Here is a 27,696-nt window from a genome sequence, read left to right as displayed (position 1 = left end):
GATCAATGCGAGCAAGTCGGAGGGCGGAACTGCGCGTCATTGTTGTCTGATCCGCCGTAAAGTGGCGGCTCCTTCCAAAAGTGATTCCAACGCGTCGCGTCATTGAATCAAAAGTCATGTCTTCGCGTCAGTGAATTAAATGTCAGGTCTTCCGCTTCAGGTGAATTGAAAGTCTGGTCTTTCCGCAGATCGCAGTGCACCAGAAGTACTGGAGTCGCGTTAACTCGAGGTCAACTCCATCTGGCAAGGTGTCTGTGTCGATGTCAATCACTCCTCACCTGTAATGAACACTCACTGGATCCTACCCTTTCCTGCACCATGCCATCGGACATCAGAAGTTTCTTCGGAGGTGGAGGGCCAAAGCCGGCGGCGAATTCTGGTACACCAAAGAGTGGTGACAAAGACATTGTACGGACATCGCTGGGAGCATATCAGCCAGCGATACTGACGGCATGATAGAATGGCACCAAGGCAGCTACGAAACAGCGGGGTCGGCCTCGCAAAGTTGTCTCTGACGATGACGACGAAGTAGTCGAAACCAAGCAGAAGAAGCCTTCGACACCAAAGCCGAAGAAACCTGCCGAAGAAACAGTTGAAGAGGAGACAAGTAGCTCAGCCTACTTTGCCTCGACGAAGACGAAGCCAGCGAAGACCACTCCGATCCGCACCAAGTCTTCTGCTACGAACGGCGCCAGCAAAACAGCAACACCCTCTAGCGATCGCCGACACTCCAAACGAACGGTTATGAAGTCCTATGAAGAAGATGACGGCGATGAGCCAGTGGTCGTGGTCAAAGATGATCCTGAAGGCAATGATGATATCTTCAATGACATGAAAAGCAGGAAGGTCGATGAGGACTACGATGAAGGCACAGATGAAGATGTCGCAACGCCACGGAAGAGAGCAACCAAAGCTGCTGCCGGCCACATCAAGAAGTCGAAGTCAGACGAGGAAGAAGATCCTGAAGTGCCTCATATTCCTGCATACGATGGGGCTGGTGACAACCGAAGGAAGAGAACATCTGCCACAACCGCCCCCGGTCGAAAGAGGAAGTCGAAGGACCTCGCTGACAACGACGAGGATGACTACATGGATGACGATGATGATGCTGTTCCCAAGAAGAAGTCAAGGAAGGCAGCTTCAACAACTGCTAGCAAGCCACGAGGCTCGGCTAAGGAGGACAAGGAAGACAGCAGAGAGTTACAAGACATTTATGCCAGCATTCCCACAGTCCGAGCCCCGACTCCGCCGCCAAGAGACGACAAGAAGAAGTTCACGTACGGTGGAGGCAATGCCAGTATTGCGCCACCAGCAGCCGGCACCGCTGAGATCCCAGTTGGTGCTGAAAACTGTCTTGCTGGGTTGACATTTGTCTTTACAGGTGTCCTGAACACTCTAGGTCGCGATGAGGGCCAAAACCTTGTGAAGCAATATGGCGGCAAAGTGACAACTGCTCCTTCCACGAAGACGAGTTATGTTGTCCTTGGCTCTGATGCTGGTCCCAAGAAACTTGAAACCATTCGAAAACTCGGCATCAAGACGATCAACGAGGACGGTCTTTTTGCGCTCATTCGACAGCTCCCGGCCAATGGCGGAGACGGCAAGGCTGGTGAAGCCTACGCCCAGAAACAGGCCAAGGAAGAAGAGAAGATCCGGTTGCAAGCGGAAGAAGAAGCAGAACGTGAGCGCGAGAGGCAGAAAGAGGCTGCCAAACTTGCCAAAGCTGCTTCGGCTCGGACTAGCACCCCAGCTGCAACATCGAAAAAGGTACCTAGAATGCAAGACAAGCTCTGGGTGGACAGATATGCCCCGGATGCCATAAGCTCTGTTTGCGGAAACAAGGGTCAGGTAGAGGGTCTTCAACGATGGCTTCGAAACTGGCCCAAGGCTGCAAGGTCCAACTTCAAGCATGCCGGCGCCGACGGCAAGGGTGTTTTCCGTGCGGCTCTGCTTCATGGTCCTCCTGGCGTTGGCAAGACCACAGCAGCTCACCTCATCGCCAAACTCGAAGGCTATGACGTGGTCGAGAGCAATGCAAGCGAGACCAGAAATAAAAAGCTACTGGAAACGAGTTTGACCGGCGTTCTGGATACCACGTCTCTCCTCGGATACTTTGCTGGCGACGGCAAAAAGGTCGACGTTGCAAAACGCAAGCTCCTCTTTATCATGGACGAGGTTGATGGCATGTCTGCCGGTGATCGTGGCGGCGTTGGTGCTCTGGCTTCTGTGGCTAAGAAGACTCATGTTCCAATAATCATGATTTGCAACGATCGGGGTAGTCAGAAGATGAAACCTCTCGTCCACGTTACGGCTGAGTTCAAATTCATCAGGCCGACCACAGACATGATCCGAGGGCGGATTGCTACCATCCTTTATCGTGAAGGAATGAAACTGCCGATGCCAATCATCAATGCGTTGATCGAAGGGTGTAATGGCGACATCCGTCAAATCATCAACATGATCTCGACTGTCAAGCTTGACAACAAAGACCTCGACTTCAGTGATAGCAAAGCCTTAACGAAGGCATGGGAGAAGCACGTAATTCTGAAGCCCTGGGACATTGTCAACAAGATTCTGCGGCCTCAGATGTTCTCTGCCAGTTCCGCCTCAACACTGAACGACAAAACTGAGTTGTACTTCAATGATCACGAGATGAGCTATCTGATGCTTCAAGAGAACTACCTTAAAACACAACCCAGCCTTGCAGCCAACTACAAGGGCAGAGAGAGAGACATGAAGTTGCTGGAGCTAGTGGACAACGCTGCCTCGAGCATCTCTGACGGTGACCTGGTGGATAGAATGATCCACGGTTCGCAGCAGCAGTGGAGTTTGATGCCCACTCATGCCATCTTCAGCTTCGTTCGGCCCGCTAGCTTCGTCCATGGCAATCTCAACCAAGGAGGAGCTGGCTTTCCTACCTGGTTTGGCCAGAACAGCAAACAAAGTAAGTGAACTATGCCAATTTCTTGACTGATGTACTGACCTCTCGGTAGCCAAACTATCTCGCTTCGTCAAGGAGGTCCAGGGACATATGCGCTTGCGCACCTCTGCCGACCGCCATGAGATTCGCCAGCAGTATCTTCCTGCTCTTTGGAGCAAGACTGTTGGGGTGCTGAAAGATGAGGGCAGAGATGCTGTGCAGGATGTCATCGACTTCATGGACTCATACTATCTGACGAAAGACGACTTTGATGCCGTCATGGAGCTGGGTGTTGGAGAGTTCGATATGGAAAAGATCAAGATCGAGTCGGGTACAAAGGCACAATTCACCAGGCTCTATAACGGGCAGAGCCACCCTATGCCATTTGTGAAGGCGAGCAACGTCTTGGGCATGGCCAAAGCAGGCGGCGTCAAACGAGAGAAACCCGACTTGGAAGAAGCCGTCGACGAATCCGAGGGAGAGGAGGTCGTGGCTGACGCTGAAGTTGTTGATGAAGAGGACGAGTTGGATTTGAAGAAAGACAAATATATCAAACCAGCAAAGAAGAAGCCTGCACGTGCTTCTGCTGGTGGCGCTGATGCGAAGGGCAAGGGGAAGAGGAAGAAGGCTGAGGATAACAACGAGTCGGAAGCTGAGAGCGAAGAGGAGCCAAAAAAGAAGCGAGGTGGCAGTGGGCGAGGTCGAGGTGGTGGTAGAGGCAGAGGACGAGGAAAGGCTTGATCGATGCCGTGGCTGACTGCCTGCTCAAGTGAGTGATTTCGGCAGGATAGCAGAACGCAAACCTGGGCATTCACATACATATGTGTACGATATCGGCCAGCATTGTTTATACGGCCAATGTACGTTGACGTGGGACGGTCTGCAGAAAAGCGGATAGATGTGTGTATCACTCGCTAGAATAGCTGCCGATCTCTGTCGTCCAACACTGAGCTCACGGTTCACTTGGTCTTCAATCACGGCCATTTCCCACCACGGTTTGGGCCGTAGCTCGCACCTTGAAGCCGGTTCCGGTCCATGGGAGAGAACGACGTCAACTGGCAATAACACCGGCGCTCCAATCGCAATGAACAGGTAACGAAATTGTCACGACGGAATATCCGCTGGCAAGAGTACAAGTCCGTCCTTGATAATCAATCGTTAGCCACAGTACAGTACAGTAGCTATGCGACTTTTGTTTGCCAAATTAATTAAGCCTTTTTTGCGTACCGCTTCCTTCCGCTCTCTTCCGACAAGATCGCCGTTCCTTTCTGCTTGAAAAGCACAATCTCTTGACTTTCTGTCAATCTGAAGGATTCGGTATAATCACTAACAAGCCAGCTGAGCTGATAAAAGTTGTGTCCTTCCGGGGCAGCGAGGACTGATCCCCGATCCTGGATCATGAGGGAGACGAGGGGGCACTGCAGCGCCCATGGATGCGTCTTGTGCTGTCGTGCGCCAGATTCCATTCTTGCTTGGGGAGGCCGACGACAAAGAATGAACGAATCGAAGCTGCTGCCCACGTGGCATTGTTTGGCAAGCGACCGCCGAGCCGGAGACCAGCAATCCGGCGGCGCGAACACCATTCTTCACCCGCGCTTCATGCTGAGAGCTTGCAGACTCAGCGGGGTAAGGGAGGCTTCCGGCCAAAGACGACGTAGAAGTGATAATAGCTGTGGATGCTCTTGTTCTTGACGTCCTTGCGCACGGACATGAGGAACAGCTCGACCTGCTCGGGCGTCATGCCCAGGCAGCGCGTGAACAGCATGACGGTGAGGGCTTGGATCCCCTGGGTCATGTTGACCATCTCGAACAGGCCGCATTTCTTCAACCGCGGGTCCCGGGGCCATGACCCCACGGGCAGTTTGAGCACGTGTTCCTCGACGTCGACGAAGCCCGTCTCCTCCATCAGTCTCCTCAGGTTGCGCGGGGAACGGGCGTCGGCGCCGAAAATCACGCCTATTACGGACGCGTGCGTGCGCGCACGCGTGAGGGTTAAGATAGATTCTCGACGTGCGGGACAGAGAAGGGTTTTGGTGCGGGTGCGCGGGTGTGCCTTTTACTTACTGGCCTCGAAGAATTTCCTGCTCCATTGAGCAAGTGCCGAGTCGGGCGGGAGGGAGTTATCGTCACTCAGAAATTCCGGGTGCTTCTCGTGCCACTCGACCCAGCCGCCGGGAGCGATATGCCTGTCACGTCGAAGGGGGGTGTTCTCAGCAAAACAGTTCTTCAAAGTTTCTCCAACGAAAAAGCAAAATGTCTTTTTGGGGCCACACGCGTACCGGTAAGTCTTTTGGATCAGGGCCGGCCAGTCCCGAATGGCGCACACAAAGTTGCGGTTGTGGATGTAGTCAAAGTGCTCTTCTGGCCACGTCCAGTCTGCCTCGGCGTCGTCGATCTCGAAGCGGCAGTTCGGCGGCACCCACGTGGGTTGGATGCTGCTGAGGTCGGTCCCGATAACGTCGGCCGACGGGAACATGTCCGCGAAATCAATTGCCCAGATGCCGGTGCCGGTGCCCAGATCCAGCACCCTCTGAGGAGTCTCGCTGATGGGCGCCCAGAATAGCCGGTCGCCCAGAAGATGAGACTGCATGGCGTGTTGCATGTCGAGCCTTTCGGCCTCGGCCTCGTCGTTGGGGAATGCATATTCTGTAACAGATAGTATAGTCAGGGTCCCCGAGTCGCGAAAAAGCAATGCAAGGGGTCAGAGTGTGAGAGACAGCGTACGTGACCGTCCATACGAATGATACCGTCGCCCGTTCTCCCAGATGCCCCGCGTGATGCTGGACGTGAGGGACGTCAATTCGCTCGCCCTGATCTCGTCAGTCAGAAAGAAACACTCGGGCTGGATATCTCGGGGGCCAAGGCACGCACACAGAGTCGCCATAGGCAGAATCGATGTCCCTGGGCTGCAGAAGTACAGGTCAAGATGTGAGTGAGTGTCTCCCGGGTGACTGGAGTCCTCTGTAGACGTACATCGACCTCTATTCCTTCCTCTGGCTGCTCTATCGGGGGTAGGAGCTGAATGGCTGGGTTCTCACCGGCAGTGTCCTCCCTTAAAGGTGGCGTCGATGACTGGGGTTCTTGAGGATTCGTGGGCGGAGCACCTGATGCCATGCCGCGAACATGTCACCCTTGGTCTGTGGCTGGATCCAGTCTCTGAGGTTTTGATGATCGAGGAGTGGAAATGCCCGGATCGAGTCGACTCGACGTACGAGTTCACAGGATGTACTTTGTATGGCCGGGTGGAGTCAATTCGACTTGACGTATGAGGTACAGTACATGAGTACGATTATGTATGGCCGGCCTGGCTGCATGCAACTTTCTTCACACGGAACAATGGAGCACAAGGCCGATCCCTACATGGCCGGATGGGCCGGTCCATCGGACGGAGGACGGACTGGATGATCGATTGACTTTCTCTCTGTGCTTGATCCGCCGAGAGACGAGCTCTTTCTCCTGTGTGGGTTGCTGCGCTCGTCTTACCTCGTACAGTGTGGATGGCAAGCGGAAACAATACCCTTGCTAAGGGCTGATGCTCCAGCGGAAACAAATTCGCGTGGAAACCCCATGCAGTGTCCCGTGGATCCATCAAGCATCCGATGCCGCGCTAGACAGCAAAAGGAACAGGGGTCGCTGAGCGAGTACCTTCGTGTCATTCGCGGACAACCGTGGAGATCGCGGCGGCGTTGGCCAGAAGCTCGAACGAACCGCCCACTAAAGAACGAGGGCGGAACGATGGTGCATTGGAGTCGCTGTCGTGGATCCCCGGCTCTAAATATCTTTCAACAATGAGGCGGCCGATCTCAGGTTCTGAGTGCGTTCAAGTTCGCGTTTTGGCTCCTTGAGGCCGCCAGGCCAAGGAACCAGAATGCAGACTGATTCATGGAGCTGCATCCGACCCGAAATGGCCCGGTCCTAGTCACCTTTGCTGAAGACTTTCCACCGCGTGGCCAATTGTCTGTTTGCGCTGGAACTCACCGGTCCTTCGCGTGCAGCAACACCCGAGCTAATGTATGTATCTCCAAAAGAGTCACTCCAATGATTTCAACCAACAAGGCGCCCTGGAGAACCTGTGTCCACCGCACTTGTAGAAGAAACGACCTTTGCCGTGTACTCAGCACAAAGCACGCAGCACACGGTACTTGTGGTTTCATGCACGAAGCCCACTCGCTTCCCACTTCCCACATCCGCCGCGATCTCACGCCTTATCTTTCCATCCCCCGGTGCATACCTTCCTGCTCTGCTAGCGAACAGATATGCTCAGGACTAGGCGTCATCACTGTTACGTACCTCGAATGGTCGACCAGCTGACCAGAATTTGATCTGACTCAAGACCCTCTTGGCTGCTGAGCGTGGAACATTGTAGCTCCTGGTTTGCTGCTACTCAATTGAACGAGTTGCAGCAAACTGAGAAGACGACCGACGCTGCAATGGCGACTCAATCACCCCACGTTCTGATCGTTGGCTCAGGTGTGTACATTGCTGACATGGGTCGATTGGCGGCTTGAGAACTGCCCAATTGACGGATCTGTGCCGCAGGAATCGTTGGGTTGCTGATCGCACAGGGCCTCAAGAAAGTAAGACTCAGATCCGGCTTCTGGCAAGCGCGTTCAGGTGACCATGACATCTAGGAAGGAATATCCTTTGAGGTCTTTGAGTCTGAACCTTCAGCAACCACCTACCGGCCTCGCGAATGGGGCATGTCGGTGCAATGGGGGCTCCCCATGCTCAAGGACTGCTTGCCCGAAGAGCTCTTCGACCGCATCCACACCGCTGCGGTGGATCCGAATTTCGAGCCCCCGGATCCCGGAATCCTGCCTACGTTCAATGGCGCAACTGGTGAACTGTTGAAGAACATTCCGCTGCTGCGCATGTACCGGGTGTCCCGGCGACGGTTCCGAGCTTTCTGTGCCCAAGGCCTCAATGTCCAGGTGGGATCTCGGCGCCACGTTGATTGGTGATGTTGCGACAGCTTCTGATTGACAGGTGTAGTATGGCAAGGTGCTCGAGTCCGTCACATACGACGACGAGAATTCCACTGTCACCGCCGCATTTGAGAATGGCACGAAAGCCACTGGCACCCTACTGATCGGAGCAGATGGCGCTCAATCACGTGTGAGATCATCCATCTTGGGGGAGAAGGGACGGCCGTCTCTAGTCCCCTACTCGGCTGTCAACCTGCATGTTTGCTATAATGATGCGGAGAAGGCCCTGTTTGTCCGCCAAGCACATCCTATAAGTAAGGCCAATCCATGTGTCTGAGAGGAGCAGTGTTGCTGACCCAAGGATGTTCTCGCAGTGACCATGGCCATGCACCCTGATGGCTACTGGCTATGGATCTCCAGTGAGTTTGATGTCTGTGCTACTGTCCGTCGTGCTGAGTATCCCAAGTTCAAGAGGTACCAGACCCCAATGACCCCGCGACCTGGGTGTTTCAGCTGCAAACCACTTGGAAGAAGAGAGAGGGCGAGGAAGTCGACTCGTTGGCAAATCTGAAAGCCAAGGCTGAAACCTTTGGTGAACCATTTCGATCAGCGAATCTTTGGATCCCCGAGGGCACAAAGGTTCATGTGAACAACCTGTCGTACTGGGTCCCGGTTCCCTGGGATACCCGGAAGGGCAGGGTATTACTCGCCGGTGATGCTGCTCACCCTATGACCTTCCAACGGGGTCAGGGACTGAACCACGGTATTGCGGATGCGAGAAGCATCGTTCTCAAGTACAAGGATGCCGTTGACGGCAAGATGACTTTTGAAGAAGCCGCCGACGCGTATCGAGACGAGCTTGTAGATCGAGCAGGTGAAGAAGTTCGATTGTCCATGGAGAACACTGAGATGTTGCATGACTGGGAGAGGATGGCCAACTCGCCCATCATGCAGCGCGGAGGCCATCCAAGAGAGAAGTAGGGCAAGCAGTCGTGAGCTTGAGGATACAATACCTACATCAGAGTGAATTGAAAGTGACTTGCTGAGAGGTTGTCAAACTGTCGATTCTGGGTGCGTTCACTTCCGGTTCTATGCTCGCCATTCCTTTGTGCGCCACTCTCAGTTCTAGACAGGCTACGTCAGATCTGGGATAGCGGATGCATCGTTGTTCAGATTTATATAAATACTACACACTGAGGGAGTCATGAGGCTCAAGTGAGTAACGGGTGAGTTGACGGTGAGAGAACGGCGGATCACTCGGCCAACTCGCCCAACGCCAACGCGAATGCCTCGGTTCATCTCTAATTAAATCAGAGCGTGAACCGCAGTCCCCGATAAGGTTTGATCCTCCACCCGAATGACAGTTGAAGTCGTGCAGCATTCAGGAGGTTTTCGGTTTCATATACCGTAAACCTTGACTTGCGGTGAGAAGGATGGGTTGTGGCCACATATCCTCCGCAGGTCTTGTCAAAGTGTACACATTGGGCTGGAGGTGAAGACTGGACACTCGATCACTGTATCAATCATCGCAGTCACCCAAGAGTCCGAGTACGAATATCAACGTGGTATTAGATACCGAGGTGCAAGGATGCCGACGACCGACCCTGCGTACTTCAGAGCCGTGCCCTGGTGTGCCGCTCTCCTGTCTGATCCAGAATACATCGTCGTTCCCTCTCGGTTCGGTCGGCCCATGAAGGATGGGAGAGGCGAGTTCTTCACCAAGACTCTGGCAACAGACACCACGATCACCGCCTGCATATGTCAAACACGCAGAGCCGACCGCAACAACAACGGGCATCAGAACTCGGCGGCCGAGACCACGGCCACGGCATCAGTCCCCCAGCCAACTGTATCGGAAGTCCGTGCATTCTTGTCCACAGGCCCGGGGGTCAATGGGCATCCTGGCATTGCGCACGGTGGATTCGTCGCCGCGATAATCGACGAGATTATGGGCTTCTTGATCAACAGCAACAGAGCGACGACTGAGACGGCAGGTATCCCACCTGACGGATCAGCCAATCCGGCCTATGCCGACCAGCAAGCCGTGCCCATGACGGAGCCCGGAGCCATATCGATCATGACAGCAGAGCTGACGACGAAATATCGGAGACCCGTCCCGACAGGAGTACCGTTGCTGGTGCGGACTTGGATCGAGAAAACCGAGGGACGGAAGATCTTCGTGAGGGCAACGGTCGAGGCCGAGGATCGTCAAATATTGACCGAGGGCGTTGGTCTCTTTGTCGCATTGAAGCCGGGAACCAGGGCGTCTACGGCGAGGAAGACAAACGCAAAACTATAGACCAAGACCTTTGGAATTTGAGAGGCTGGAGTCACGATATAGACTGGCAACAACTTCGTTTCAGAGCTAGAGGCTAGCATATTGGAGTATCGGGTGCCATTTTAGAGGCAGCACTAGACTACAGGGATCATTCACCATCAATTTCCGATCGAAACTCATCAATGACGCTGCGTGGTTTCGTGTACTCCAGACTCGAGCTGTACTCATAGGGCAGATTGAAAGCTTTGGGCCCGCCAACCTCAAGACCCCGATTCGACGTCCAAACAGGATGCGGAGCCATGCTCATCACAGTCACCTTCAAGCCGTACCTGAGATCCGCTTAGCACAGGACATTTGAAATCAGAATTTGCCAGACTTACCGGTACTCCTGCGTACCAATATTCTCTCCTGTCGAGACGTCCAGCAGAAATATCAGCTCCGGGACAGTCGCAAGAACTTCCTCTCGGTCGTCGTCGTCCCTGCCGATGACAGCCAGGTTCTCGTTCATGAACGGAACCACGACCGCAGCGTAATCTGACGCTCCGTCGGTGCTGAATTCCATCTCGTCCTCGCTGATTGCTTCGATGGTAACCTTGCCTAGACTGTGGGCTGTGGAGGTCAGGACGCTTTCAACACTGCGGATCTTGCCTTGAAACAACCGTTTGGCAGATCGACTGCCGCCGACCTCTTCGATCAAGGCTTCAGGTAAGGCTGACAGCGACGATGACTGTTTCGCCATGGACACGACACGACCAATTCGCCAGGCCAGAGAGTACGAGTTCGGAATTCCTGCGGCTTGCATCTGCCGCCCGCTCAGGGGAACACCAGCTGCTCCGCAAGCTAGTCCCATGGCCACACAAGCATCTCTGATTTCTTTTCCGGGGGCCTCCTCATCCGTTCGATCGCCGAGGACGACGATATTCTGCCCAGTCCCATCGCTAAGGGTCACCGGGAGCAGGGCATTGACAGAGCCCGAGTTGACGTATGTGGACACCATTTCAAATGCTGGGTAGGCTCTTCCTGCATTGTATCGTCAGTCTGGTCCCGGACGACGGGGTTCTCTCGACATACCCATGAGATCGCCGTCCACAGTCGGGATGTTGTAGTATCTTGATGAGCCACAAAGCAGGGGAGTCAAACCATTTCCTCCTCCTATCTCACACGCGAGTAAGTGAGTAAACGTGACCTTTAAGTGTTCAGCCATCAAGTCAAGGGCATGAATGACTCCGTCTCCACCGGGCTTCTCGTTGCCCACGGCAGGAGTACCAATCCCAGCAACCGAAGGTATCACATCCTCCTCCTTTAGGTGGTCACAGCTGACGATAGTGACCGTCTCCCCTTCAGACAATAGCTGGCGCAGTACCAAGGCTCCGGCATAGGGCGATCCTCCACCTCCGGAACCGAGGATATAGCAGCCAATTTCCAGGAAGCGGATGTCTGTCTCGGACAAGTACCACAGTCCGTCCTTGGTCACCTGAGGGCGGTAGTTATGCAGGTCCACGGTGTCGGGGGGTTCATCACTCCGCGGCAGTTCGTGCCTCTTGGTCCCTTCGAACAACTCTTCTTCGGCACCCTCCACGTCATCTTCCCTGCACATATGAGTTTCTTGGCGGAGTCTGGCGTGATCTGCTGGCATGGCTACCTCCACTTTAATGGCTGTTTGACCTTGGGTGTAAGGCACTCCGGCTGATTCTACATTCAGTACTGTAATGTTGGCACTGGTCCCGCCCTTCTTGATGGCCCGCTCTATGGCCTCGTCCTTGACCCGATTGATGCCCACCTGAACATCGTGTCCTTCCCAAATCAACTGGGAGGAGGCAGAGATCTGGGCCATGGCTGCGCCGATTGCGTTTGCTACACCAGCATGTTCAGGGACGATAATCTTACTGACGCCGCTTAGTCGCTCGGGGCAGAGAATGGCACCACCTCCAACGAGAATGACCGTGCAAGGGTCCGGGGACAACTTTGAGCGGTCGATAACTGCTTCCAGCATCTTCTTGATCCTGGCCTTGGCCCCATGGATGACCTTGTCGCTGAGCTTGACTGTTTGTTTCCCGAGAGAGACGCTTCCCGAAGCCACCACCACGTCAGTTGCAGTTATCGTCGTACCACCAAAGCATAACGCCTTTTCCGCTATGTCGTGCCCGACGCTTTGAGGACCGATCGAGATTTGACTCTCGTCTGATGCAAGATGTAGGATCGATCCTCCACCAAGTGCAATGCTCTCAACTGAGGGGATTTCCATGTTGACTTTGATTCCAGCGACATCTGAATAGCTCCTCGCCAAGCGAGGATAGCCGTTCTTAAGCAGAAGTCCAGCATCTGTCGATGTGCCTCCGATGTCCACGACCACGCTGCCAGTCTGCTCAATGTTTGAGCCGACCAAGAAAGCTGCGCCGCGAATCGAATTGGTCGCACCCGAAGAGAAGATTTTTATGGGAAACAGCGAAGCTTCCGCCAGAGGTAAAAGATGCCCGGTGTTGGAGGTCAAGTAGAGCGGGCATTGCAGGCCGACATGTTTCAGCGCGATCTGGAGAGAGCGGATCGTCCGCTGAGCAAAGCTCAAGATGGAAGCGTTGAGTATCGCCGCATTTTCGCGCGCAAGGAGACCCATGCCTGCCACATCTCGAGAGCAGACGATGTTCACCTTGTGTTGAGAAGACTCGAAGGATTCTTGCAGGATGTTCCGCACGCGCTGTTCTTGATGGTGGTGGTGGTCGACGGGCGATCCGATGCCAACAACCACAACATTCTTCAGTCCCTTTGCCTTGATGATATCGGCCTGTTCGCGGACTCGATCATCGTCGATATCGGCAATCAGCTGGCCATCGATGTTGCACCCTCCCGGTATGAGAGCCGAGTAGCCGTGGATGATGTTCTTCAAGTCTTGGGGCCAATCCACGCACGGCGGCGTGCTGCCAGAGAAGTTGTACGAGGCCAGTCGCAAGATTGCAACTTTCTCCAGGCGGGCAGCGTCGCGTTCGAGTATTGCATTGATGAAATGTGTAGTGCCAATCGCGATGGCAGATACATTGGCGTGGTCAACTGGCGAAGTGGCCAGCAGAACTTTCAGTGTCTCGCGAACACTGAGCGTCACGTTGGCGGTGGTTGGGGCCTTGTAAGATGCTAACACGGCTTCAGACCCGTTCTTGGAGGTATCTAGGAGGACGGCATCTGTGTTGGTCCCTGTTGGGCAGAGTCAAAGAGTGACCTTCGACCACCTTAACGTGTAGGGAGGGGCTGTTTCTTGATCGACTTGCATACCTCCCACGTCGACACCGACGATTAGTTGTCCAGGGGCCGCCATACGGTGGCCTGTTGTGGTGGATAGACTCCGATAGTCGACTTTGCTTATCCCAGGCCAACCTTTCATAGGCGCGGCAGAGCGTCAACGGTCGTTCTGGGCCTTTTGGTCCGTGTCTGAGGTACACGAACAACGGATGTATCAGGTATACATACTGGCGAAAGGATGGATACCCACATGTATCAACGCGTAGCTCGTTGTTGCAGAGCCCAGGATTCCAAGCTCCGACCTCGGTGCTGCTTTGCCAATGCTAACGGTGGAGATCTGCATTGACGCGACACTCGCATTTGCCAATTATTATATCGGTCGCGGTGGAAACACCAGAACTGGTCTGGCTGGCTGACTCAGTCGTTGGAGCCAAGTCATTCACCAAGCCGCGTGGTTGGGCTCTTCCAACGTGGGACGAGCAAGTCCCTCATGGTGATAGCCTGGAAACTGCTCTTGGACGACTTTGGCTTCGGCTGGGTGATACAGTAGCATCGTCCAAGTAGACAACCTTGGCAGGAATTGGCCAGCATCGTTGTGACCTGATGATGGACTGGCGTCAAGGATATCGATCACCTCGGTGCGTATGGTCAGGACCAAAGCCTCATAATGATTCCTGACAGGGCCGTCGACAAGACCCCAACAAGCTCAGGCGGTATACTGAAGATCCCGTTTGATTGAAGCTGCCAACATCAGTTGAACTGAAAGGAACGGAGCAAGCACGGCCTCCTTAGGCAACAGACCAAAGCTCAGGAACGCAGGCTACCACATTTCGTTGGCGAGAATGTCTGCGGAATGTGAAGCCCATTTCAACATCGACCTTCAGCTTCATACTCGGCATCGGCCAACCGAAGACCGAGAAACTCTGTGCCTGGCAGGGCCTGGCTCGGCGAGGAGATCACCCAAGTTCAGCCCTGCGATCGCCTCCAGTGGAACCCACAGTACGCCTTACCAGGCTTTGCCACGCCTACAAGGGCCAATAACGAGCAGGCACGACAAAGTGCCCATTGTGGCAGTGTACCGTACTCGGGTTGTGGCCATCCTGGGCATATGCTATCAGCGTGTGACCTCTTCACGGCGGTGGAGCACCTATATACACCTCAATGAAGGCTTTAATAGCCAAAGAAAGACACAGCGCGAAACAAAGAGCGAGCAACACTCGCCAAATAGCTCTCAGCATACTCTCCACCTAAGACAAGATGGGCCTCACCAAAGCCGAAGACTCCCCGGGACTGTCTCTGGAACTCGACAGCTACAAGGCCCACTACTCTCCCGGCGACACCATCAGCGGTCGAGTGGTCCTCAATACGGCGGATGAGGTCGGGATTGGCAAAGTTGTCGTTTCATTCTGGGGTCGGGCGAAATCACGAATTATCCAGCAACACGGCCAAGCGGTCACATATCATCGTGGTCGCACACAGTTCTTCAAACAAGAGCTTGTCCTCTACGAGGGCCAATATACCCACAAAGCCGGCACATTCAGCTGGCCGTTTGAGTTCGTCGTCCCCGAACAGGCCGACCCAGCAAGTATCCTCGCCGGAGAGAAATGGAAGCCCAAGGATCACTTTCGAGGGACAGCAGATGTGAACGACCTCGAACTCACGCTTCCGGCGTCCTGCTATCATTCGCGACACATGTTCGGTCGTCACGCCGAGTGCTTTATCGAGTACGTCCTCGACGTGACCTTGGTTGAGCCAGAGGGTCTACATCACATCCGTGGTCCTCAAAGCAAGGTGTCAACTCGGCCGATTATCTTTCACCCTCTGTCGACACCCGAACCCATCCAGAACTATAACTTCGTCACCGACCAACGACTCTTCACCATCTCGACACTGAAACTCCTACCAGAGCATGCCGGAACCAGCCTCGGACTCCGAGATCGCGCTCGCTCGATTTTTCAGCGCGATTCGCTTCCCAAATTCTCCTTCAGCCTTGCTGTTCAGGCACCGAGTATCATCCAGCTGATGCATCCCGATCCAATACCGTTCCTTATCACTGCGACACCAGACTTGTCCCCCGGGCTCACCACCATCGACACCTCCACGTCGCTACCCACCGTGACCCTCAAGGCGGCCAAGATTGAACTGAAGACGTACATTCGCTGCCGCGCGGCCGGCACGTTTTCCGACAGCAAGACATACGAAATCCCCATGCTGTCTTACAAGACTTTGAACCAGCCGCTGACCATGGTCCGTGGTAGGGCGACAGCCGCGGAGGCAACGCTGAACCTCGGACAGCTGGTTGACCTACGTCTGGCCAATGCCAAATTGGGATCCCGGCTCGAGGCACCCCTGACGCCCAACTTTACCACGTACAATGTCTCGCGGTCGTATCATCTGCTCTGGGAACTGGAGATCGAGTGCGCGGATAAGACCGAGAAGTTTTCGTCGGTCAAGAATGGGCCGGAATGCACGGTCATTCTGCCCCCAGCTACGGTTCGAATCGACAGCGTTTTGGACACCAATATGCTACTGGGAGCAGATCTGTCCCAAGCCATGACGGGAACGTCTGCCGAGAGCACAGGCTCTGGGTCAAGCTCCGGCTTCTGGCATCGCCGCAGTCACGAGGGCAAAGAATCGAGCAAGGAGAAGTCTGGCATAGGCCGCCCCGTCACATCCAATGGCGGGGGTGAAGCTGGTGCATTTGATCTCGACAGCAAAGGGAAATCGAAGGCCCAGGAAGCAGCTGAAGAGCGGGCTCTCGCGCGTCTGGGGGAGATTGAATCGGCATACCAGAGACGCCACCAGGACTCCCGCAACACCCCTGTCGACGACGCAGCGGAGAATATGCCTAGGGGAGAAGCTCTTCCGACTCAACCAGCGATCATCACGGTAACGGACACGGAACAACAACTACCGAGATACAAGCCATGAGGGGTGGGTTTTTTCTTGCAGTGGTGAGTCCTTGTGAAGACTCCACCTTCTGGAGCCTTCACCTCATTTGATCTGGATTCAAGGGCTCAATGTTTTCTTTCTGCATGGTGTATTCTTGAACAGAGGCCGTCTATTGATTTCAGTGGAATGAGCAGTTCGGTACACTGCAGGAAAATACGGTCGTCTTGGCTATACGGCTGCGCTTTAGTGGGAAGTATGGAGCTCGGTGGCGAAAGTGAGGACACAAGGATGCATAGCGTGAACCAGGTAGGCTGGAGGCTGTGATGGACTTATGTAGGCAGTACTTGTAAATTAATGTGTCAAATCATGACATTTCTTCCAAGGCACCCAACCCTGGCTCAGTACGCTCTAACTCGTGTCATCTGGCCGAGGCCGCAGAGTGACAGGGCTGAATTCACAGCCTCGTGTGAAGTGACAAGGCTGAGAACTTGCCATATTCTGCACTTACGCTCCACCGTACATCGAATTCTCCAAAGATCGACTTTTTGAACTTCACGACGTGGTGCTCCACGTACCCATAAGCATTGGCATTGCAGCAGGCCACGATGTTATTGGAAGACCAGAGATTCCTCCACGAGGACTTGGAGCGGCTGGAGCAAGCCATCACCGACCGCGTGGCTGAAGATCCGAAGAACGTAAGTGCGATTCCTCTTCCTCCTCCTCCTCCGCCGGCTAGAGTCTCAACGCTGAAACGCACTTGGGATAGATCAAAGACCGATTGATCCGAGACCACCAAATCAATGGCTTCTTGACCCGAATACAAGAGCAGTCGAAGCGATTATTAGACATCTACAAGGACGCCGAAGGATTGCGGACGAAAGAAGTGCAGTCTCTCTCCACGGGCGAACCGTTCGATGAATTCTACAAGCAGCTCGAGGAGGTCAAGGACTTCCATCGACGATACCCCAACGAGCCCGTCGAGAATCTCGAACGCGCGTACAAGCGCCGACGGCCGGAGGAGGGAGAATATATCCCGTCAGAGGTGGACAACATGTTCAGCGGCGAAGAGTCCAACGGCCGGTTTCTGGATCTGACCCAACTCCATGAAGAGTACCTCAACCTACCCGGCGTCAAGCGACTGACGTACCTCCAATACCTCGACAGCTTTGACGCCTTTGAACCGCCGCGATTACCCATCAAACGACAAAACAAGATCACGGACCAATACTTGCAGTACGTCGCCGGGCTGGACGGGTACCTGGAAGGGTTTGTGCGACGGACTCGGCCACTAGACGACCTGGCGAAACTGTTCCTGAGATATCAACGAGAATTCGACACAGCGTGGGACAAGGGCGAAGTGCCCGGCTGGACGAAGGAGACCAAAGAACAAGACACATCCGCGGGCCCTCAAACAGAAGGCAGCGGCACGGGCACATGGTGTCCCGCGTGCGAAAAGGAGTTCACAAACCAGAACGTTTACAATTCGCACCTGACGGGTAAAAAACACATTAAAAATGCGGCGGCGAAGAAATCCGACTCCGCCAATGGGGCAGGGACCGACAACGACGGCACATCGTCGAGACCCTCGTCGCTACCCATCTCCGGAACCGCGCTCAGGGAACGGGCCATTGCCTCGCACGAACACCGCATCCGCTCACTCGCCGACCTCCTCTCCAACGAACGGTCCAACACGCGCGTAAACGTCGAGCGCAAGCAAGGCATGACGGAACGGGAACGGCAAGCCGAACTGGACGCGCTCTTCGCGGAAGACGACGCCGCCGTGCTGGCCAGCGACCGGCGGGCCGCGAACAAGAGGACCGGTGGTGGCGGCGGCGACGACTCCGGCTCGGAAGACGAAGGCGACGAGAAGATCTACAACCCGCTGAAACTGCCGCTCGCGTGGGACGGCAAGCCGATCCCCTACTGGCTGTACAAGCTGCACGGCCTGGGCGTCGAGTTCAGCTGCGAGATCTGCGGCAACTTCGTGTATATGGGCCGTCGGGCCTTTGACAAGCACTTCAGCGAGGCGCGGCATATCTACGGCCTGAAATGTCTGGGGATCACGGGCTCGGCCTTGTCGGGCGTGTCCAGCGGGGGCGGCAGTGCTGCAAGTGGCGGACTGAGCCTGTTCCGCGAGATCACGGGCATCGAGGACGCGCTGAGACTGTGGGACAAGATCAAGAAGGAGAAGCGCGAGCGCGAGGTCAAGGACGACCAGGTCGTGCAGATGGAGGATGGCGAGGGGAACGTCATGCCCGAGCGCATCTATCTGGATTTGCAGAAGCAGGGCATTCTGTGAGGCGCATGTGCTACTGTATTGCAGTGCATGCACTCGTCGATAAGACCCATGCATGCTACGCCCTCTCATACGGTAGCGATGGGTTGCGCTTGAAACAGGGAGGGCGCTTGCTTTGTACGGATACCTCCTTGGGGGAATGGGTTGTCATACATTACATCCGGGGGGGAAAAGAGAATGAGTGCTTAACCAGTCATGTCATGTCATGAAGGGTGGAAGATACCCAGAATAAACACAGTATGTACTTGTGTACCCGGACCATCAAGGCATAGTATCCAGACACATGCCACAAAAAGCGAAAAGAATAAGAAAAAGCCTGCCCGCCCAAGACGTCCCGTCATCCAAAGCGCTTTGGTGTCAATTGAACAATCATCACAGCTCGATGCCCTCGCCGCTGAGTCTTTCGTTCGCATGCTCAACAATACCACCGTCATTGCTACTTCTCGCCTGGCTTTTCCTGGGCGTCTTTGCTCCCTCCTTGGTATCCTGCGTATCTTTGGTCTTCCCTTCGACTTGCACCGCGTTCCTCACTTTCTCCAACAATTCCCATCCCTTGGCGCTCACACCGATGGCACGCTCGACAATCTGATCAAAGAGGCCTTCGTTGCCCGTGTAGAAGCCGCAGAGCATGAATTTGCACAGCGAGGTGGTGGAGACGAGGCGCACCTCGTCCGGGAACGTGGCGGAGAGGGCTTTGATGAAGGGCGACAGGAGGGACGTCAGGGCTTTGGTCGAGTTGGTAGACGCGATTGCTTCTCCTTCGTTGCTTGTGTTGGGAGATGCCGCCGACGGATCGTCCAGTGAAGCCGGCGTTGCTGGAGGCGGGCCTCGGGCAAGAACGATATCGCAGAGTATCTGCAATGCTATGACCTGCAGAGACTCGTGGCCCTTTTTCAACAGGTGCGTGAACAGCCGCATGTTCTCATCGGCCAGCTTTGGTTCCAGCAAGCAGCACAAGCCCAGACACTGAACACCTCGTTCTCGTATCAGAGACTCATGAGACCGCACGGCCGGAATCACCAGATTGTCAAACATGGTGCGCAAGTCGATATTTGATTGCAAGTTGCCAGCCACGTTCTGCAACATGCATTGCGCGATGTGTAGACATTTCATGTTGATGACAATCTCCTTGATGGCGTTAGCCTCTTGTTCCTCCTCGGTAAGAGGTGGTTTGTTCTTCTTGTTTTTGCTCTCGTTTTGCTTGGGTGTCGAATCGCCGCTTACTTCACTTCTGGCGGAAACGAAGCTGTCTTCATCGTCGTTGTCTGCTTCGTCTTCGAGGTCGGAAGAGGCGATGTTATCGTGCACTTCTGCGATGGCTTCGAGTACGACCGCGGTGAATTCACGCTCGCCCGCAGCATCCGGGTTGCAGACAAGCCGGAGCGCTTCTACGGCCAGCCGAGTGCAATCTTCGGGGAGATCTGCCATCGAGAGAGCATGCCGAAGCAACGAGAACATCTTGCGTCGCCCGATCTCGTCAGTGTAGTCAAGTGACTGAGCGATGTAGAGCAGTTGCTCGACAATGAACTCTTGCTCCGTCTGCAGCGCCATAGTTTCATCCGTGCCCGCTTCGGTAGCGGTTTGGACTCGACTGGTGAGCTCATTGATGTGCTTCTGGAGGTGAAATCCCAAGCGTGTGACTTCGGGCATCTTCTCCTCAATCAATCCGTAGTATTTCGGATCTGACTGACAGTAATCATTGAACGTTCGTGCCATGAATGCCGACTCCGGAGTCAAATGGTCCCAGAATTCATCATCGAAGGTGACTGCGTCAAGATAGTCCTGACGCCCGGCCCAGAATTCCTTCATTGCCTCGAGCGCAACCCCGTCTTCGTTGCCGTTATTCACAGTGTCAATTCTCTCCAGTAGTTCGAGCAAGGCAGCGATGTTCGGCTCGTAGAACCCCATCTTCTCCTTCTTCTCGCCTGTCTCTTGGTCCCCGTTCGTTTCATCCCTGTCCTCGACAGAGTTCGCCAGCTCGGTCGCTGCGCAATTTTCGATCCAATGTTCTCGGAAAACTCGGGCTGTGGCGCTGCGCACTCGCTCGTCACGGTCTCGCAACCCCCATCGCAGCAGCTTTTCTCGCATGGACAAAGATAGGTGTCGGAAGTCGCCCAGTTTGGGGAGCAGTTTTGCATAGAGGGTTCTCCTAGTTGGTCCGTCACGATCCCTGGCACGCTCGAGTAGGTAGGGCAGAGACTTGGGTGTCGCAGGTAAGTTGACCAACAGCGCTCGTCGGACTTCTGCATTGGTGTCGTTTTGCAGGACATCCAGTAGTTTATCAAGCAAGCCAGGCGCAAAGTCCCCGTCAGAGTCCTGCTCATCGTCCTCCTCTTCCATCTCGCTCTCGACCAACCGACCTAATGCCATGACCGCCTCCAGTCGGATCGCAGGTACTTTGTCTCTCAGCCTTTTGATGAGCTCGTGTCTGATGACCTTGTACAAGTCATCGTCGATTGCTTGCAAGACTCCAAGAATTTGGCAGGTGATCTGCGTCGCGCGATACCGGATCGTCTTGTCTTTGGCGCAAAGGAAGGGGAGGATGGCCAACAGAATGCTGGAAGATATCTGATTCGAGGCATCATCTGAAGCGAGATAGGTTGTGAGGAACTTGATGACGCGAGTCCCAGCTGCTTCGGACTTGCTCACGTCGAGCAGTCGGAAGACGCATTGTTTGAGGTGCGCTTCGAAGTTCGGCGAGTCTTCGAGCCGGCGCAGTCGTTTCGCGAGAGCCTTGTGACCGACAAGAGACTGCTGCGCGTTTGAGAATATTTCACCGACCGACATTGTAGACACCAGTAGCGGATCGAGTGGTGACTGGCTTTCGACGGATCAGTATTGTTCAAGTTGTTGAAGCTTCCACTTCGGGAAGACGAGTAAACATGCTGAGTCATGCTCCGGCTAACCTTCCTTGTTCGACTTTACTCACTTTCGCTGTCTTCGAGAACGAACGATGTACGAGGTACGAGCCGCTCATCACGTGCTGGCAGCCATCAAGGCGCCCAACCTTCGTGATCCTTTCGCTTCGGCCCATCCGGGCGAGTCGAGCCTGTCGTGCCTGTCCATCACCGCCCGATCTGTAGGCCCTCGCTTTGCGTCATGACCTCGTCTCTTGTGATGATCCCAAACTCGCTTGAGGGATGCTCGAGTTCCAGATGGCGAACTCAACGCTCGATCAGCAGGCACAAGCACTGGGCACACTGGATCGTGAATCGATCGACACGTGCATCAATGACGCCCAGTACGTAATGTGATTCATAGCCATGATCATAGACGACAGCACCACAAGCAGCGGGCAAGCCACCGTCCCGTCCCTGCTCGGGTGTGGCTGAAATGATGACTTTGCAATGGCTATCACCCCGAGAAAGACGATCTCTCCTGTGGACCAAGTAGTACTCAGCACCCAGTACATGTTACATACGAGGACAGGGGCTGTGGGCGTTTCTGCAACGAAAACATGTGTTCTCGCGAACCATCACAGCCGAGATCAGGAGTCGTACCGAGTAGGTGCCGACTCCTGCTCCGTGTGACTGAAAGGCATCCCGATCCTGCCGCACTGGTGGACAATCGGCTCCGGCTCTGTACGAGTACTCAGGCAAGCAAACTGCAGCGGTGAGCGGGATTCACGTAGGATTGTACCAGAGAGTTGGGCACGAAGAATCCAGAGCGCCAGCAAATGGGCATCTGGCGCTCTTGTATGCATTCTCCGTGATAAGAGTCTACCTGCCTCGAGCTGTTTATCTCAGATTGAGAAGACGACATGAACTCCTGCTCCAGCTAACGATGACTCAATTCTCCTGGTTGGGTCGGTTACATACTGTACGTACACACTTCTCTGCGGCCGGGTTGTCCACGTTACACAGAGAACGCAATGTCCTTTTCGCTTGGACCAGTTCGGAAGCAACGCCCACGCAGACGATGCAGGTCATTGTTCTTCACAAACATGACCCCGTACCGGTCACCCACTGGTAACTGTACGTGGGCGGTGACGAGGCGAACCGGGCTAGGGTCGACGTGCCGTGGAAATGCCCACCCACGCTCTCGTGTCTGACGGCCAGAGGGTCTGCATAAAGTTCGCTGGTCAGATTGATGTTGGGCATGAATCGAGGTCACACAAGAGATTGACTCGCTGAGCGAAGACTTTGAAAGTGAGGCGGCCAAGAAGCAGTGCAGGTCCTTGCATGGTTCCAATGAACAGCGTCTCCCACCCCCTCGGAGGAGATTCTCATAGGTGGCCAATGGTGATCGACGGAACCATTGGCCTGTGGTTTGCTCGCAACAAGAAGATGGACTGTCGACCGACCTTGGCCGTCGTACCGTTTCTGCCGGATCGAAGCCGCACCAGCACCAGCCCGGAATGGCGCCTTGTACAGGCGAATGAGACGCCCGGAAGGTGGCGCTTCTAGGCTCAAAGAGTGCCTAGCAGCCCAGGCGACCGACCGGGGCCTGCAGCGCGGGCGTGGACAGGGGTCCTTTCTGCGCCCGTGAGAAGCCAGAGCGGGAAGAACAGGCCTTCCGCGAGAGCCCAAGATCAGCAAAGCCCCTCGACAAGTTGCCCGGCCTGGATGTCGCAAGGCCGTTCCACCAGTTCTTTCGAAACGGCAGCTTGCCTGTCATCTCAACATCTGGGGGTCACTCCCACGCCCGTCTCGTGTTCCCTGATCGCCTTGTCCCGTCCGGACTGCCGTGAGAAGGAAGGGTCCTATAACATCCCCCGAGCCCGTCTGTGCTTTCCACTTCCCAAGGCTGTTTCTCTCCGCGCTTTTGACACACTGTCACCGCTTCACTTCGCCTTTGTTCCTTCCCGCTATTCAACCTGAACGCTTTTTGTTTCACCATCCCATCATTCCTACAAACCTTCGAACACCAGTTGTAAGTGACTGAGCGAGCTGGTCTGAGAGACCAACTGACGGTGGGAGCCCCATTGGCTGACTCGAGCCAGCCTTGATCAGCGTATTCTCTCCGGCTTCTGTCAACGACAATTGGTCACTTCCAGTCTCGGTGGTTGACAACATGGCCTCTGGTGCTCATCAAGTCATTGCGCTGCTGCAGTCCTGTCGGGCGGCGTATGAGCAGGAATACCAACACCTCTCTCCTGCCGACCGCGAACAGGTCGCGCGAGTCTGGAACTCGATGAACTCAGAGATCCGAAACTCGGCTTCTTCTTCCTCTCAACAATACGGAACGTCACTTCCCTCGAAACGAACTGCGTCCGGTGCAATGTTTGGTGACTTGGAGCCCAATCCGAAACGTGCCGGCCATGTATGTACTCCTGCTGATCCTCCCCTCTGCTTTGGTTGACGGTCGAGCATAAGACGCCGTTGGCTTCCTCGGTTCCATCGGCACCTTCCCTTGAGCGACACATCTCAGCACCAGTCGGTCAGTCGACATCGCGGACGATCCAGCACGGCCGACCTGCACCGCGGACGTCGTCGCAGCCGCACACCTCAGCGACGATCGGCCCCGTCCCCATCCCCCGTCGCACCAGCGGCCAACGACGAGGCTCGACCGCCGCGTCGTATCCCAATCGGTACACTGGACCCAACCTCCACTACATTGAGGAGGTCCAGGACATGTCGCCGGCCGACTTTCTCGCACGGTCTCCGGACGACCTTGCCATGCCGACGATCTCGTTGACGCCTCCCACACACGTGGAGCGCGGTGAGTTCCACATCAACCAGATTTCCCAGCTCACATCATCACCGTATTCTCCAGCGATAGAGTCACCGGGGGTGTACACTCCGATGACGGCAACTAGTGATTCGAGCATGACGGCGCCCTCGACAGTCTTGTCGGAGCCCATGTCTCGCAACAACACAAGTGATGTTCTCTGCGACGGCTTTGGGATGTTTCGCATGGACTCGCAGAGTTCGGCGAAGGATCACAAAGCCAACGCCAGGGCTGGCCACGATGTTGGCCCAGCACAACCACTCTTTCCTTTTTCTTCTTCTTCCGTGGTTGGAACCGGCTTCGGTTGCAACGAGTTTGTGTCCTTTCAGGATGAGGAGGGGCTTCCCTCATCATCGTCTCCGTCTAGTTTTGAGATGAAGAATTCTCCCTCTTCGGGGAGCAATGCTTCATCCGTTTCCGTTTCTTCTCAACCTTGTTTCGTGTCGGCTCGAGGGCTTCCGCACCAGCAGCAGCAGGAAGTCGTGCCTCGTAGCAGTAACACCGTGTCACGCCTGTTGGCTCCCAAGACGGAGCAGCGTCTTGCAGCCGCAGAAGGGTCATCGGCAAGGCAGCAGCAGCAGCAAGCCGACATGCCGGCACCCAAGCTGGTCGCCGTGCAGGGCGCTGACGGGACCGTGAAGCACAAGGCCGAGATCACGCGGACGGTGCGACAGCAACTGCCGCGCAAGACGACCTTTTGTGAGTTCTGTAACGATCAACCGCAGGGCTTCCACGGCGACCACGAGCTGCGCCGGCACATCGACCGCCACCACTCGCAGGTGCGCCGCGTGTGGATCTGCAAGGACGCCTCGGCCGACGGCAAGTTCCTCGCCAACTGCAAGGCCTGCCGCAGCCGCAAGAGCTACGGCGCCAACTACAACGCCGCCGCCCACCTGCGCCGCGCCCACTTCAACCCGTGCAAGAACCGCCGCGGCGGCCGGGGCAAGAAGAGCGAAGGCCGCGGCGGCATGGGCGGCGGCAACTCGCCGCCGATGGAGTTCCTCAAACACTGGATGTATGAAGAGCTGGAACTCAACGTCAACGGCCGTGTCATTGTCCAGGACATCAACGTGCCCAGCATGACGTTCCAGCCTGCGGTCGTCAATGAACACATCAAGTGCGCCTCGATGATGAACCCCGCCGCCGCCGCCACCGCCAATGACATGGACAACAACGACACCGCCGCCGCCGTCGACAGTTTCGAGCTCGACACCAACGTCAACATGATGATGCCCGCGGCCATGGATCTCGCGCAAGAGCAACTCTACTTTGACAACATGATGCCCGACAACTATGCCGGCGTCGACCCGGCCATGATGATGCGGCACACCGCCGTGTACAGCCAGGCCGGGTTCTACCCTGTCAACGAAGCCGGCCTTGCCTTTCAACAGTACTGAACTGAACTGAACTGAACGACGTCTATGAACGACGACTACTACGAGGAGATTACGATCACGAAGGGATGAAGATGAAGATGGATCAGTGTTATGTTATCATTCTCCTGTACCTGGTATCTTGTTATTTGTGTAGACTTTTGACGGATGGCGGCTCTTGAGGGCGGGGACCGGGATTTCCTTGGGTTCAAGGTATTTCTGAGATGTACACAATTGTCCGAGATGCAACAGGTCGGTTTGGTTTTTGCGAGTCCTCTGACTGGATGACGGGACGGGATTGAGGTGCCACAGCAGGCACAGCAGGCACAGCTTGACACGGTCAACCTTTTTGGTTCATGTATTCATGACAGATTCTCTCGGTCGGGGTGGCTATTGGTGGTGGATTGGTCCCTTTTGAGACAGGGTTTTATTTCTGTTCCTTACTTGTTCCCTGCAGGCGTTTGGAGGCGGACCATATAAAAGTGCTTTGAGTTGCAGTATCAAGTTACAGTATCGGGTGGATTGTTTGGTAGTCAATAAGCTGCTATTGAAATTAAGGGATCCTCTTTTACATAGCTGGTTTTGTGGTGCGTGAACTCTCCGCCATTTGCAACTGCATCGACCATGATACTGGCGGCTCCTCAACGTGAGCGTCGCCTTCAGAGAGGGCCATGACGGAAAGCAGTTCGAGATGCCACCGGGCTCGCAGGCGCAGCATTCGAGTGCAATCGACCGAGCGGAGCATCCATCCTCAGCCACGAGGACGTGGCAGAAGGTCAGCTCTGTGACTCGTGCGTCATTATTGGCTATTAGGAAAACTTCGAGAGACAAGTCAATGACAGCGACAATCAAGCGATGGCTTCTCCGTGGCCACTTACGAGTACCTCCGTACTGGGATAGTTGCAAACTAACGCCGAGTTTCAGCTGCGCCTCCAGCGTTGCGCAACAGGCAGTTACAAGCCGGGCAAAGAGTTACTGTAATGCGGTTCTGTAGCATTTCGAGCTGAGTGACGCGCATGCGAGGTGGCATGAGCTCAGCGTCGAACGGGCTGGAGGCATTGACTACAGTACCCCAGTAATTGCCGCGTGGTGCACCCCGAAATAGCATGGAAGAAGACACATTCATACGAGTACATATCTTTGTCGCCGACAGTGAAAGAACAGAATTGATCAACTCTGAATGATTCGTGAAACAGATCTGTAACGGCACCCTCGGCACCCCATCGATCGTCGGTCCCGGCCACCGACCGCCTCCAGCCCGCCAATTTCGTCTACCTCAGTACGGCGTACGGAGCACTCTCTAGGCGGCACCATCCCTGGCACCCGGCACCCGGCACCCAGGCACCCCCAAGTGGCCAAGCTTTAGTCAAGCACTTTACTCTCGCTGTCGCTGTCGCTGTCGCGTACCGTATCACCTGGACAGACAGGACACCCTCTCGACCTTTTCTTCCCGCACCCTTATCACTCACTCACTCAATCCCGTCGACTTGCGACTTTCCCGCTCACGCTCACTACCTACCCATCGCCATGTCGAACCAAGGATATTACCAGGGCGGCCCTCAGTACCCCCAGCAAGCGTGAGTCCTCCGCCTTCCGCCTCTCAGACCTGATCGTGCAGCAATGATCCAAATTTCAAGCCTCCCTCCGCATGAGTTTTCCGACGTGACAGCTATCTCCAGCTCTCTCCATGCCCATCATCCCTGGCCGCCAGCGCATCGCGCACTCTCTGCCACACAACTTCCGCAAGGCGAACGATATGCTAAAAGTATTCTTTCATCTCCAGGTACGGCGGCGGATACCCTCAACAAGGCGGCTACCCCCCTCCACAGGGCGGCTACTATCAACAGGGCCCTCCGCCGAACATGAGTTACGGCCAACAGATGCCGCCTCCTCCTCAAAGACAGTCGAAGGATCGCGGATGCTTGGGCGCTTGGTAAGGAACAGAACTACCCCCAAAGAACCACCACCACCGCACTGGGACTCCACCACCACCACACAAAGATATCACGAGCGAAAGAGATGACCGAGCTAACCTGCTGGCGTGTGCATAGTCTTGCCGCACTGTGCTGTTGTTTCGTGTGCGAAGAGGGCTGCGAGTGCTGTGCCGACTG

At 55.2% G+C, this 27,696-nt stretch overlaps 9 protein-coding genes across 9 annotated transcripts; 6 read left to right on the top strand and 3 right to left on the bottom strand.

Moving 5' to 3' along the window:
- Positions 1-318: 318 nt before the first annotated feature.
- On the top strand, positions 319-3,661 carry G647_08187 (uncharacterized protein; the record flags this gene model as incomplete). The annotated part of the gene is made up of 3 exons (XM_008732499.1): positions 319-408; positions 460-2,944; positions 2,994-3,661. The coding sequence occupies 3 exons, from the start codon at positions 319-321 to the stop codon at positions 3,659-3,661; spliced, it is 3,243 nt and encodes a 1,080-aa protein (XP_008730721.1).
- An 877-nt stretch (positions 3,662-4,538) lies between these two features.
- G647_08186 (uncharacterized protein) lies at positions 4,539-6,034 on the bottom strand (the record flags this gene model as incomplete). Its single annotated transcript, XM_008732498.1, has 6 exons — positions 4,539-4,876; positions 4,985-5,106; positions 5,200-5,566; positions 5,645-5,730; positions 5,792-5,826; positions 5,894-6,034. 6 exons carry the CDS (start codon positions 6,032-6,034, stop codon positions 4,539-4,541), a joined length of 1,089 nt encoding a protein of 362 aa, XP_008730720.1.
- A 1,316-nt stretch (positions 6,035-7,350) lies between these two features.
- On the top strand, positions 7,351-8,826 carry G647_08185 (uncharacterized protein; the record flags this gene model as incomplete). The annotated part of the gene is made up of 6 exons (XM_008732497.1): positions 7,351-7,390; positions 7,460-7,497; positions 7,552-7,851; positions 7,913-8,159; positions 8,220-8,264; positions 8,312-8,826. The coding sequence occupies 6 exons, from the start codon at positions 7,351-7,353 to the stop codon at positions 8,824-8,826; spliced, it is 1,185 nt and encodes a 394-aa protein (XP_008730719.1).
- A 607-nt stretch (positions 8,827-9,433) lies between these two features.
- Positions 9,434-10,144, top strand: G647_08184 (uncharacterized protein; the record flags this gene model as incomplete). The annotated part of the gene is made up of 1 exon (XM_008732496.1): positions 9,434-10,144. The coding sequence occupies one exon, from the start codon at positions 9,434-9,436 to the stop codon at positions 10,142-10,144; it is 711 nt and encodes a 236-aa protein (XP_008730718.1).
- Positions 10,145-10,271: 127 nt separating this feature from the next.
- On the bottom strand, positions 10,272-13,430 carry G647_08183 (uncharacterized protein; the record flags this gene model as incomplete). Its single annotated transcript, XM_008732495.1, has 4 exons — positions 10,272-10,452; positions 10,504-11,139; positions 11,191-13,309; positions 13,388-13,430. 4 exons carry the CDS (start codon positions 13,428-13,430, stop codon positions 10,272-10,274), a joined length of 2,979 nt encoding a protein of 992 aa, XP_008730717.1.
- A 1,181-nt stretch (positions 13,431-14,611) lies between these two features.
- G647_08182 (uncharacterized protein) lies at positions 14,612-16,285 on the top strand (the record flags this gene model as incomplete). Its single annotated transcript, XM_008732494.1, has 1 exon — positions 14,612-16,285. The coding sequence occupies one exon, from the start codon at positions 14,612-14,614 to the stop codon at positions 16,283-16,285; it is 1,674 nt and encodes a 557-aa protein (XP_008730716.1).
- Positions 16,286-16,851: 566 nt separating this feature from the next.
- Positions 16,852-18,545, top strand: G647_08181 (uncharacterized protein; the record flags this gene model as incomplete). Its single annotated transcript, XM_008732493.1, has 3 exons — positions 16,852-16,941; positions 17,013-18,322; positions 18,371-18,545. The coding sequence occupies 3 exons, from the start codon at positions 16,852-16,854 to the stop codon at positions 18,543-18,545; spliced, it is 1,575 nt and encodes a 524-aa protein (XP_008730715.1).
- Positions 18,546-18,914: 369 nt separating this feature from the next.
- On the bottom strand, positions 18,915-21,329 carry G647_08180 (uncharacterized protein; the record flags this gene model as incomplete). Its single annotated transcript, XM_008732492.1, has 1 exon — positions 18,915-21,329. The coding sequence occupies one exon, from the start codon at positions 21,327-21,329 to the stop codon at positions 18,915-18,917; it is 2,415 nt and encodes an 804-aa protein (XP_008730714.1).
- Positions 21,330-23,555: 2,226 nt separating this feature from the next.
- Positions 23,556-25,609, top strand: G647_08179 (uncharacterized protein; the record flags this gene model as incomplete). Its single annotated transcript, XM_008732491.1, has 2 exons — positions 23,556-23,804; positions 23,858-25,609. The coding sequence occupies 2 exons, from the start codon at positions 23,556-23,558 to the stop codon at positions 25,607-25,609; spliced, it is 2,001 nt and encodes a 666-aa protein (XP_008730713.1).
- Positions 25,610-27,696: the final 2,087 nt, after the last annotated feature.

Source organism: Cladophialophora carrionii (assembly GCF_000365165.1).
Source record: "Cladophialophora carrionii CBS 160.54 unplaced genomic scaffold supercont1.7, whole genome shotgun sequence".
NCBI lineage: Eukaryota > Fungi > Ascomycota > Eurotiomycetes > Chaetothyriales > Herpotrichiellaceae > Cladophialophora > Cladophialophora carrionii.
The sequence above is the reverse complement of the archived record's forward strand: the minus strand, read 5'-3'. Positions and strand labels throughout refer to the sequence as shown.